The 13,392-nt window shown below is 37.6% G+C and overlaps 1 protein-coding gene across 1 annotated transcript in view; it reads right to left on the bottom strand.

The window, feature by feature from the left end:
* DNAH8 (dynein axonemal heavy chain 8) overlaps window positions 1–13,392 on the bottom strand; it is a 332,081-nt gene that overhangs the window by 147,303 nt on the left and 171,386 nt on the right. The window contains exons 57-61 of the mRNA XM_007458310.1: window positions 13,178–13,287; window positions 8,206–8,369; window positions 6,800–6,992; window positions 3,907–4,029; window positions 2,241–2,371 (exon numbers count right to left, since the gene is read on the bottom strand). Of these exons, the coding sequence (XP_007458372.1) occupies window positions 2,241–2,371; window positions 3,907–4,029; window positions 6,800–6,992; window positions 8,206–8,369; window positions 13,178–13,287 (721 nt within the window). The remainder of the gene's footprint in view (window positions 1–2,240; window positions 2,372–3,906; window positions 4,030–6,799; window positions 6,993–8,205; window positions 8,370–13,177; window positions 13,288–13,392) is intronic.

Genomic DNA, 13,392 nt, shown 5'->3' with positions numbered 1-13,392 from the left:
CCAGCCAATAGTACTGGTCTCTTGTGTTTCAGTTCTGTTCATGCCAGCAGCTACGTGTGTGTGTGCATGCATGCGTGTGTGTGTATGTATATATATATATATATATATATATATATATATATAATCATAATTTATTTCAAAACACAATATAATCCATGATAATTAGAGCATAATCTGCACCTGCTCCAACAGATACTAAGTAACAGTGCCTGCTAGAAAACACAGAGCTAAATAGCTATATGTTACCACTCTACATAAATAGGTTTTATTTAGTTTGAGAAGTGAGAAATGGGGAATTTACCAGAAGTGGCTCAGGAACAATAACTGGGAACAGGGAAATGAACTTTTATTCTCTACAGTCGGACAGTCCTCAGTAACAGATTTTTTTGCCCAAGTGAATATATGTATAATATTTAAAACTAATCTGAAATTTGGGTGAGCTTAGATTGGTGAGAAAACAAGATAAATTACAAATAAAATTAATGATGAATTACATAAAGTGGTCATTTGCATGTCTTACTAAATGGCTAGATTCAGAGAAAGCCTTCAGAAAAAGATGCATTATACAATGTGATATAAATAATACGAGTGTTACAATTATGTGGTTACGGATTATGAAAAGAGAAGATCTTGGTCTTTTGTTTTTTTTTTTTTGTTTACTCTGTTTCCTGCAAAAGGAATGTGCTACCAGAAGTGACATGATGTGTAAAAATAAAGCAGACATTTTCTTAAGTGTTGCATATAAAGTCTTGTGGGTAGATCGATGAAAGGGATTATAAAGACACCCTTATTTGAAGGAGGCTTCACAGTGCAGGTAATAGGGAGTTTTGTGTAAGCCATAGGGTCTAGTGGAAAGATTATGGGCATTGAAACCAGAAAGACCAGGGTTCAAATCCCTGCTCTGCAGCTTTAGAAAAATTCCTTCACGTTTGTCAGCTTGTTTCCTCATCTGCAAAATGAAGATAATTACCTATTTGTAAAGGTTTTTGTGGGCATTAGAGATGATGTAGCATACGTACATTTAAATGAATAAATAGCCGATTTTTAAATTAGGAGTGCCTTAGAAGTCCTTCTGGGTGGCACTTTAGTTAAAAACCTTGTAGACCTTGGCAAAAGGAATGCCATCAAAAAGAGACCGTATGTCCTGTCAAATAATTCCCAAGGGGGAGAATTCATTAAAAAGGGAAACTGGTAAGTTAATTTGCTGAGGAGTAGCTGCACCTATGAGAGCAACACAGCCCACATCCTGCCTCAGAGGTGGTGTGGCCTGGTGCTGTTAGGGTTACCCTCTCACTGACCAGTCAGTTAAGTCACAAAGCCATTTTGCTCATTTTTAAAAATTAAACTGACTGTTAGGTATTGCTTTTGCAATGTATAGACACAGTCACAGCACACCCCTCTCTAGGTCCTGACCTCTCTCGCTTCTTTCTTTCATAGCTAAGCTTCTTGAGGCGTTTCTAAACTTATTATCTCTGCTTCTGCCCCCATCCAATGCACTGAAAGTTTTGAAACATTAGTCACCACTTTTCATGCTTTAATTTAATCCACAGTTTCATGGTTAATTCTCTACTTCCTGGGTTTCTGGAAACCACTCCAGGTTTCCTCCTCTGTCTTGTCTCCTCACTCACTCCCCCTTGCATCATTATACCCAGGACTTCTATCTCTAGGAGTATACTCAGATATGTACAAAAATATTCATAACAGCTATATTTGCAAAAAGAAAACCCCACAAATGTTTATCAGCAGTATACTGGATAAACAAATTGTGGTAATGTGTGGTAAAATGGAAGGCTCCACAGCAATAAAAATGAACAAACTACTGCTACATGTAGCATAATGGATGAATCTCACAAACAGTGCAAGCAACAGAAACTGGACACAAAAGAGTAAATCCCATATGATTTGACTGACATAAAGCTAAAAAATAGGCAAAATCTATCAATGGGCTTAGAAGTCAGAATATTGTTCCCGTTGGGAGGGTAGTGACTGGGACGGGACCCTGAGTGGTACTTCCGGGTGCTAGTGATGTTTTATTTCTTTATCTGTGAGCTAACTACATAGGTGTACTTACTTTTTGACACCCATGATTTGTGTACATTTCTTTATGTATGTTACACTCAAATACAAAGTTTACTTGAAAAAGAAATACAACGAATTGTTGTAAATTTTTAAGTAAACATTTTACTCCAGTGAAATTAACCATAGAAAAAAACATACCAGCCTGTTTCATTTTATCTTACCTGGTTAATGTTATCTGGAATATTTGATACCCAGCAATAAAAGAAGCCAATCTTGAAAGACTTTGTTTTCCCGAGCCACCAACACCCACCAGCAATGCATTTCCACATGATGTTCGGATTATTCGTGAAATCTGTTTTGAAACAAAATAGTATATATTTGAAAATAGAATTCAACTGTTTACATTTGCTTGCACTAAATGGGTCCAAGGTTTGACCACATGCTTCTAGACTACATTAGACTTTTTCCTTTAATGCAAAAGGTCTCATATTGATTTATTCAATTCCAGTTCTTTCCTTGCCCATCTATATTTACATCATGAAAAAGAGAACAAAGTGGCTTTCCCATCTCCAATTTCAAAACTATTTTCCGTGTGTGTGTGTGTAATTTTATTATTTTCAGACTCAATGGATAATGGAACTGCTCTTCCCAATCTGTAGAAAGAAGTTTAGAATTGTTTGCTTATTATCATCAGTCTAACACACTGACTTATGTAGACACCTAGCTCTACAACAAATACTACCTCTATCATATCTCTGCCAATGAAAAAATTTTTAAAGTACCAAAATTCTACTTAAAATGGGGTAGGAAGACATTTGCAGAAAAATAACTTAGGGAAACAGCCTTTAGCCTTATGTTGCTTTTCTATGGTTGATACCTTCAGGGAGGATAAGGCTCAAACTGTGGCTCGAATCTTATGCAGGCCAATTGGAGACATTGCTAAAAAGCTGTCTTTTACATTAATGTCACTGATTAGGAAGAAAGTCTAGACAGATCACTAAATTCATTATCACTAGTACACAGAATTTTTTTTAATTCAAATTTTACAGATGGCAGACACCTTGATATGTATCAATTCTATTATATTTTCAATATGTTAATCACTTATGTGGTTTTGCACCCAGAACGGGGTTCCAGGCCCCCAAGATCTAACCACAGTGGGTACTCGATAATACTTGCTGAATAGATGAATGTGAAACAATCCTAGAGCACCTGGAAATTCACTGGTTTTGTAGAAGATGATTCTGTAATAAACACAGAGTTAACTGCCTCCTCTTCATGAAACCTCCCTATCCTACTTTGTTGGAGAAACTCCTTTTTTGATCTACAAATTATACAAATAAACAACTCCTTTCTGCAGCCCTTCAGACTTGGATCAAGCCATGCTCCTTTTCTGGTGCTGCCTCTAGTTGGTTTCTATTTTTTAATCAGTCCTATACACCCACCTTTCCCCTTTCCCCATCAGTTTGCCCATAATCTGTAAGCCAATCATGAAATTGACATTTTTTTAAGCATCAACTTTTCCTCCATGGGGAACAGGATTCCCAACACGTCATAATGTAATTTGAGGAGGGAATATTTTTTTCATAGGGTTCTCCAGGTTACTGTCTAGGAAAGTAAAACTCTTTGACTCAGCGAGTCAAAAGCTCTGAACACAAAACCCATCAGTTTGCCCTTGAAAAACATTTGCTTCCATGTAGGCGGATTCAAATAAGCGGTTTCTGATTAAGCCTTTGTTTTGTGAGACAGTGAACTGACTCAACCTATAGACTCTCTTCTATACACTACCCAATACTATATATTTATTCTCTGAAAAAGTTTAATCTGTGAAATTTACGAAGCTTTCATATGATCTATTTATATCAGTAAACAGTCAATAGTTAGAACCTTAATAAGATGAGTCATTGCATCTTTAAAAAACACCAGATCAAGAGATGTCCCTCTAATGATATCATTGAACTGTCTCTGGTAAAACTGGAGTTTTTCAGACAGAAATTCAAAGGATGGCACCTATGGGTGGGGGGGAGAGAGGAAAAAATAATATTTAAGATGCAAAATTTAGGAGAGCAGCAATTGTAAAGACATTCAAAAGTAATTCTAAAAAAAATTTTTTTAAACCTAACAGATTTCCAAAAATTTGTCATGGATTAGCTGACTTTTAGTTATTTCCATTTTCAGAGGTCTGAAACCTAACTGGTTGGTTTCCAGTATGAAGTCATTCCTGACCTCTTCCTTCAATAACCCTAGCACTTGGGAAAACTGGACAGCTACATGTAAAAGAATGAAATTAGAACACTTCCTACCACCATACACAAAAATAAATTCAAAATGGGTTAAAGACCTAAATGTAAGGCCAGACACTATACAACTCTTAGAGGAAAACATAGGCAGAACACTCTATGACATAAATCACAGCAAGATTCTTTTTGACCCACCTCCTGGAGAAATGGAAATAAAAACAAAAATAAACAAATGGGACCTAATGAAACTTAAAAGCTTTTGCACAGCAAAGTAAACTATAAAGAAGACGAAAAGACAACCCTCAGAATGGGAGAAAATATTTGCAAATGAAGCAACTGACAAAGGAATAATCTCCAAAATATACAAGCAGCTCATGTAGGTCAATATCAGAAAAACAAACAACTCAATCCAAAAATGGGCAGAAGACCTAAATAGACATTTCTCCTAAGAAGATATACAGATTGCCAACAAACACATGAAAGGATGCTCAACATCACTAATCATTAGAGAAATGCAAATCAAAACTATGAGGTATCACCTCACACCAGTCAGAGTGGCCATCATCAAAAAATCTACAAACAATAAATGCTTGAGAGGGTGTGGAGAAAAGGGAACCCTCTTGCACTGTTGGTCGGAATGTAAATTGATACAGCCACCATGGAGAACAGTATGGAGGTTCCTTAAAAAACTAAAAATAGAACTACCATACTACCCAGCAATCCCACTACTGGGCATATACCCTGAGAAAACCATAATTCAAAAAGAGTCATGTACCACAATGTTCATTGCAGCATTGTCTACAATAGCCAGGTCATGGAAGCAACCTAAGTGTCCATCGACAGATGAATGGATAAAGAAGATGTGGCACTTATATACAATGGAATATTACTAAGCCAAAAAAGAAATGAAACTGAGTTATTTGTAGTGAGGTGGATGGACCTAGAGTCTGTCATACAGAGTGAAGTAAATCAGAAAGAGAAAAGCAGTAGTATGCTAACACATATATATGGAATCTAAAAAAAAAAAAAAGTGGTTCTGATGAACCTAGGGGCAGGACAGGAATAAAGATGCAGACGTAGAAAATGGACTTGAGGACACGGGGAGGGGGAAGGGTAAGCTGAGACAAAGTGAGAGAGTAGCATTGACATATACCCACTACCAAATGTAAAATAGATAGCTAGTGGGAAGCAGCTGCATAGCACAGGGAGATCAGCTGGTGCTTTGTGACTACCTGGAGGGGTGGAATAGGGAGGGTGGGAGGGAGGTGCAAGAGGGAGGGATATAGGGATATACGTATACATATAGCTGATTCGCCTTATTATACGGCAGAAACTAACGCAACATTGTAAAGCAATTATGCTCCAATAAAAATGTTATAAATAAACTAATTAATTTAAAAAGTTAAAAAAGAAGCCTAGCACTAACTCCTATCTGTGGTAATTAAGGTTGTAATATAACAAATATATTTCTCAGTTTTTATTTGCTTCTTAATATTGCTTATGGAGCTTTAAAAATGGATAGAAGTTTTACATTGTTTATGTAGTCAAATTATTCTGAAGTCAATATTCACGTATTTGTTTTGTGAATTGCTTCTCTCCATCTAATTCTTTGACCTACATGCACTTCAGAACTACTGTGTTATGTGACCCTCTTTTAAAAATCTCTTTGGAGTCTTGTTTCAAGCTTCATTAAACCTATACGTTAATTTAGGGAAAACAATGTGTCGCCATTTAACCAAGTAAAGTTTTATCGCATTTATTCCTAGATATTTTACATATTTGTTGCTGTTGAATGAAATACTTTTATGTTGTATCTTCTGTCTTGAGATTGTTTGGCAAGAGATGGCAGCCTTTTTCTGTAAAGGGCAAGACAGTAAATATTTTAGGCTTTGTGGCCCATGTGGTCATTCAACTCCACCACTGTAGTGCAAAAGCAGTCATAGAAAACATGTTGTGTTCCAATACAACTTTAACTCTGAACAATGAAATTTGAATTCTATATAATTTTCATGTCACACATTATTATTATTCTTTTGATTCTTTATAAAAATATAAAAACCCTTCTTAGCTCATGAATCTAACAAAAACCAGCGGTAGGCTGGATTCGGACCACTGGCTGTGATTTGCCAACCTCTGATATAGACGATAGTTACGCAGTTTTATATTTATATCATACTTGGTCATCTAACTGAACTCTTAGTAGTTGAAACAGATTTTAAATTCTCTTGGATTATATTAAGAGATAATCATATCATCTGCAAATAAGGATTTTTTTTGTTTTTTCCTATCTGATAATTACATCTATTTTCTTTTTTGTCATTTTTGTTGCACTGCCTAGAACTTTCAAACCAATATTAAATAACTGTGATAATTGTACGCATACTTGTCTTATATCTGACTTTAATGGGATTGCTGCTAAATTTCATTGAAATTAATATTTTACTTGGTGTATGATGACACGAATCATAACATATAACTATCGTACAAGTTATGACAAATATCTGGTTAGGTAAGTGATCCAAAAAGCTGAAAATAAATACCAATTCATAGATTTTGGGCACTTCAAACACAGTGTCTTCAGGTTCATCTCCAGTTGGTTCAGGCATCTCACAGAGAAAATCTACGAAGTATGGTTCAGGAAGAATATATGATCCCACATCTGGGCTGACATTTTCTTCAACTGCACGAATAAGATGTGCATTAAACCACCGCTCATCATCAGGAGTTATAAATCTGAAACAAAAATACAGGAGTAAAAATGCAAAATTGGAAGCCATCTTTTCTAACTGAACATGGTTTCAACCCCTCTCCACCTCCTCTCAGCCCCCATCCTGTATCTCCATTACCTCAGAACAGGGAAACAATATGTTCTGCCTTCTGACCAGAGGCAGATGTAACCCCAACCAAGAGAGCTATAACACTGATAGTATCACTTATAGAAAATACTGACAAAGAGTCTCTCCTTGGCCAAACTTAGGCTCTTCTGAATCCTCTTCCCTATTAAGCCCCAATTTTGGACTTCCATGTCCTTCTTTGCACCATCTAATTTTAGCAAGAATCCTGTTAAATCCATTTAGCCAGAATCCTCCCAGACCTCCCTTATTTCCTCTTAGTACTCTTGCATCCACCAAACTCCTCCATCCTCTTCCTCAGTTATAAATTCCCACTTTTTCCTTGCTGTATTTGGAGTTGAGCCCAATTTCTCACCCCTACTGCAAAACCTCACTGTATAGGCCCTATACCTATCACGATAGTCTTGAATAAAGTATGAGAGTCTTACTGTTTCAACAAGTGTCACAAATAACTTTTTTCTTTAACAGTATAGATAAGTCCCATGGGTGAGGTTCAGGGTCCCTAAAACTTGCAATAGAAGCATAGAGTTGACAGTCAGTAGTGGGTGAGCATCCTTTTTCTAGGTTTGTGGGCACACAGTATATGAAGGTCCTTTTCAGACGTATGACTTCAGAGGGGTAAGGGAGGAAGGAGTGGGACTAACACCTGACAGATACCACCTACGTGGGACATTGTGGTAGGCCCTTTACAGCTTTGTAAGACCAGCATTGCCATCGTATTTTATACAGGAGGGAACAGAGGCTCAGAAAGATGACTAAGCTTATGTACCAGATGTCACCACGCAGCAGAACTCTCACTACGCAGACCTCAAACTTTTTAGAAACTATACCTAACAAAATTTTCCTCTGAATGTTATCAACGTTCTGATAATGTGGTTATTTTTTTTAAATGTCCTGTTGAAATAATACTCAAGGAAATTGGTAGAGTGTTTTCCCACCAGCAGGTGGGAAATGACATCCATGCTTCTCAAGCCCCAGAGCAATTTAAGATAATACTCCTTTATTCTACTTATTTGAGCAGATAATGCAGGAATTATTCTCGTAGTATAAACTACTTATATAGTACATTTAAACTCAAGCACTGTAATACACACCTGTCTGCAATTACTCTGTTGCACTCGTGTTTGAAAAGTGACAGGAGAACAGGAATTGAATCACACTCCTCGGCTTTTATGGTTAACATTCCTTGCCAAATTCTGGAAAGGTCTCGCAGATTGAAAATGTAATGAAATTTAGAAGGAGTAGGCAGCATCTTCACCTAGAGTTGAGAAAAAAAATGTAATACTCTCAATTTACTTTTCAGATAAAACTAAAAGCACAAGAATGGCCACCATCAAAAAATCTACAAACAATAAATGCTGGAGAGGGTGTGGAGAAAAGGGAACCCTCTTGAACTGCTGGTGGGAATGTAAATTGATACAGCCACTATGGAGAACAGTATGGAGGTTCCTTAAAAAACTAAAAATAGAACTACCATACGACCCAGCAATCCCACTACTGGGCATATACCCTGAGAAAACCATAATTCAAAAAGAGTCATGTACCACAATGTTCACTGCAGCTCTATTTACAATAGCCAGGACATGGAAGCAACCTAAGTGTCCATCGACAGATGAATGGATAAAGAAGATGTGGCACTTATATACAATGGAATATTACTCAGCCATAAAAAGAAACGAAACTAAGTTCTTTGTAGTGAGGTGGGTGGACCTAGAGTCTGTCATACAGAGTGAAGTAAGTCAGAAAGAGAAAAACAAATACCGTATGCTAACACATATATAATGGAATCTAAGAAAAAGAAATGGTAATGAAGAACCTAGGGGCAGGACAGGAATAAAGACGCAGACGTAGAGAATGGACTTGAGGACACAGGGAGGGGGAAAGGTAAGCTGGGACGAAGTGAGAGAGTGACATGGACATACATACACCACCAGTTGTAAAGACATAGCTAGTGGGAAGCAGCTGCATAGCACAGCGAGATCAGCTCGGTGCTTTGTGACTACCTAGAGGGGTGGGATAGGGAGGGTGGGAGGGAGACGCAAGAGGGAGGTGGGAAATATGGGGATATATGTATATGTATAGCTGATTCACTTTGTTATACAGCAGAAACTAACACACCATTGTAAAGCAATTACACTCCAATAAAGATGTTTAAATAATTGATTAATTAATTTTGTAAAAAACCTAAAAACACAACTGCTTTTAGAATGATTTTATTTCATAGTTCCTATTTTAAATAAAATAGGCTGAGTAAATAAACTAAAATAAAGTTTATATTTTTGTCACAGCATTGATGGGAAAAAAGACATATCATAAATAAACCAGCACAGACTTTAAAAGACCCTAAGACCTTGAATAGGATGGACTGAAGAATAATGCACTGGATGCAGACTCCAACTCTTTTGTTCTACCACCATGAGCTGGCTTTGAACAAGCCACTGTCCCCTGAGTTCTTAAAAATGATGTGAATTGTAGGAATAAGCATTCCTAATCATTATTAACCTTATTAGTGTGTATACGGAAATACGTCATAACAAAACACTGAGTGTGAGCTGGCTGTCATTCAGTTAAGAATAATGAATGTTCACGTCTAAAGTCAATAATGATCATCTTCTATAGATGGCTTTGATTAAGGTCCTGAGCGCATTTGGATTTCTACAAATACATTCGTTTATCATGATCTAGATTTCACTTATGGATCCAAACTCAGTCAACATGCTTTCCTATATCTGTATATCTGCAATAAATTGGCAGGCAATTCTGACATACTGCTATAATTACTTGGTGGTTTTTTGTGAGTTTTGCTTGTTTGTTTGAACACTAATTTACTTATTTCTACCCACTTCTAGAATCCAAATAGGCAAAGCTATAACATGACACAGTCCACATTCTTATAAAGAGAGGTACCAGTTAAGGGATAAATTTGAGGCGTTATGTGTGGGAAGTATTGCTGGCCAAGTGTAAAGATTGTAATTGATACCATCAGCATCATTTTTGAAAGTGAAACAATGATAACTCTGGAGATACAAAGCAGACTGCCTACATGACTAATTCAGGAAAGCAAATGCTTTCTTTAGTACCTATTCATGGAATATGTCCTTTCTATATGGAAAAAGTACCCTGTTGAGTTTGTAGAGTAATTTCTACAGGCTAATTCACAGTGCAAGTTAAAACAGCAGGTAGCAAGAGGAGATACAGAATAAAGAGAAGTGCTATGTTAGCAATCACCTTTCAATCTCCCTCTTTGCTCTCAGTTCCATTCCAAGCTAAAATGTTCATTCTACTCACCAAAATGTAAAGCATGCACTTATATTACAAATATGAAAAAATAAAGGGATAAGGCTATGTGAATATTGTTTTTTTTTCTTTCCTGTAAAAGACTGCAGCTAAGATGGCAGCTGTTGGCAACTGAAGCAATTATTCAGTAGAATTAAATAAAGTCCTTTCTTTCCCTTTTCTTCTCATTTATTAACCTGCTTCTTTCCTTATCTTCCAACATTTCCTTTTAACTTTTGTCAGCTTCTTTCTTTTCTCACCTGCTTCTGCTTTAAAGCTATGTAAAGTAATATAAAGTGATATACAAGGCATGAGTGGATTAAAGGAGTGCTTTGTGAAAATGAGAAATTTGAAGGAAAGATACAAAGAAGGCTGCTTATTTGGGGCTGGGGAGAGGAGGAAGATTCATTCATTTTTTGAGTGAATGACTATTTTTGAGCACCTCCCACTACCCTTACAAAGATACCATGGTAAGTAGCACAGCTAAATCTGCTGCCATCAGGAACCTTCTATTCGAGTGGGAGAGCCTGACAATAAATAAGAAACAAATATACTGATAAACAGATAGGCAAATAATAATGATAAGAGTCATGGTTAGAAGATATGAAGTAGAGTCAGGAGACAGATAATGCCTGTGATGGGGTCGTGGACAGTTATTTTAGAGAGAATGATCCCAGAAACCCTCTCTGAAGGTAAAAATAATGAGAAAGAGTCAAACAAAGTATAATGGCCCAGAGGCATGAAAAACTTGGGGTGTTCAAGGAACGGTGAGAAGGGCAGCATGGCTGGAGCAAAATGATGGAAGGGAAGAGGAGTAAGCAGGGGCCAACTCAGGGTGAGTTTCACAGGCCAGAGCTAGGCATTGTGTTTCACTGCAAGTGTAACTGGGAATCTACTGGTGGTTTTAAGAATGAATGATGATCTCTGATGTGCTGTTTAAAAAGCATTTAAGGACTGTGTAAAGAAGAGATTCTAGGAGGGCAAGAAGAAAGCAAGGAGACCTGTTAGGAAGTCGCTGCGTGGTCCAGAGGGCAGGCAATGGACCAGGCAGGGTGATCACAGTGAGATGGCAATAAGTGCTCAGCTTCCGTATATATTTTGAAAGCCTGGTTACTGAGACTTGCTGATGGACTGGATGTAGGGAATAAGAGAGACAAATCAAGGACGGAGCCCTGTATTTTAGCCTGAGAAGCAGGATACTTGATACAAAATTCTGAGGGAGGATCATGCTTAAGAACATGTTAACTTTGAGATGGTTATTAGACATCGAAGCGGTGGTGTCTACTAAGCTGTTAGAAACAAGTCAGGGGACTTCCCAGACTTGGGTCCAGTGGTTAAGACTCTGCACTTCCAATGCAGGGGGCGCAGATTCAATCCCTGGTCAGGGAACTAAGATCCCACATACTGCGCAGTGGGGCTAAAAAATTTTTTTAAAAGAAAGAAACAGGTCTGGAGCCGGGCAAAGAGGCCTGGGATGGAAGTGCTGATTCTGAACTCATCAGCACAGAGATGGTGTTTAAAGCCATGAAGCTGGATGAGGCTACCTGAGTGCGAATGGAGGTAGAGATGAGGTCCCAACATGGAGATCAAGTGCACTCCAGTATTTAGAGGAAGGGAAAGAGTGAGGACTTAGAAAAGGTAGCCAGAGAGGTAGGAAGAGCAAGAGGCCCTTCTGAAGCCAAGTGAAGAAAGTGTTTAGAAGGATCATTTACGTCAAATGCTGCTAAAGCGTCAGGTCGGAGGAAGAAGAAACCAACCCTTGGATTTGGCAAGACTGAGGAATTTGGTGACCTTGATGAGAGCAGTGGAAATGAAAACTTGTACAAAACAGGTTAAAGAGGTAAAGAAATGTGAGGAAGTGAAGCTGATAAACATTCATAAAACAAAAGAAGCTTTGATGCAAAGATGCCAGGAAGGCCAAAGCTTTCCAGAAAAATATGAATATGGGCACATTAAATTGAACAATAGCCCCAATGGAAAATAGATGGACCTTACCACAGAAAATTATCTCAGACACTCAGACCTTCTGAAACTCCATGCTGGAGCTTCCCCAGGACATAAGCTTCTGCCCAGATGGTGTGTAAGTGGCCAAATGAATGTATAGTGAACTATGACAATTAATCCTCATCTCCTTCACCCATTTTTTTTTAGCAAATATATCAATCTTGTTGTTTTTTTTTCAAATCTCAGACCTACCCTTAATTGCTTTTTCATGAGTCTGCCTTCAGATATCTGGTGACAGCCTCAATGCTTACTGAGTTTTACTTAGGGCATTGACCTCTGTATTAAAATCTAGACTATTTTGTTGAGTACATTCCATCCATTTACTAATTCATGCTCCACCTCAGAGAAATCCACAAGTTGGACTTTAAGTCTTGGTTAGCTAAGAGTATCCGGAAATCCATGTATTCCCTCAGTCAGTGAACATCTGAGTATCTGACACAGTTTGGTTGTTGGCAGCAGGTAGGGAAGACAGACATACAAAGAGTTACAAATCAGAGTAACAAGTGCAAAAGCAGTGTTCTCATTTCAGCAAAACTCTACTTTATCCTGGATGCCGTGTCTGGTTTACAGTAATATCTCATATATATGGAAAGCATCATTCAGTCAGAATATTTGCTCCCTGGAAGGAAAAGGTGTCATAAATCTACTTCAGCACCTAATTTGTCTTTTGCAGAAAAATACTACTACCCATGATGTGATGATAACTTCATGAGCCATGAGGTGAGAACTAGTCTGAATAATTGTCGACTTTTTTTTTCTGATTATTGACAATGGATGATTCTGTACCTTAGTCCACTGCCACAGCACTCTGCTTGCTGAAACCAAATTCACAATCATCTCACATATTTCGGGTTTGAACTTTCTGCAAGGATCAAAATACCCACAGCCAATAACTCCTGAAAAATAAACAAGATTGAAGGTATGAGCTTACTATAAGATCACAAGGTACATGTTTATCCCAGTGAATAAATCATTACAAGATGACGAAGCTAGGTGATGTG

Source organism: Lipotes vexillifer, unplaced genomic scaffold (assembly GCF_000442215.2).
Source record: "Lipotes vexillifer unplaced genomic scaffold, Lipotes_vexillifer_v1.1 scaffold4, whole genome shotgun sequence".
NCBI classification, from domain to species: domain Eukaryota; kingdom Metazoa; phylum Chordata; class Mammalia; order Artiodactyla; family Lipotidae; genus Lipotes; species Lipotes vexillifer.
The sequence above is the reverse complement of the archived record's forward strand: the minus strand, read 5'-3'. Positions and strand labels throughout refer to the sequence as shown.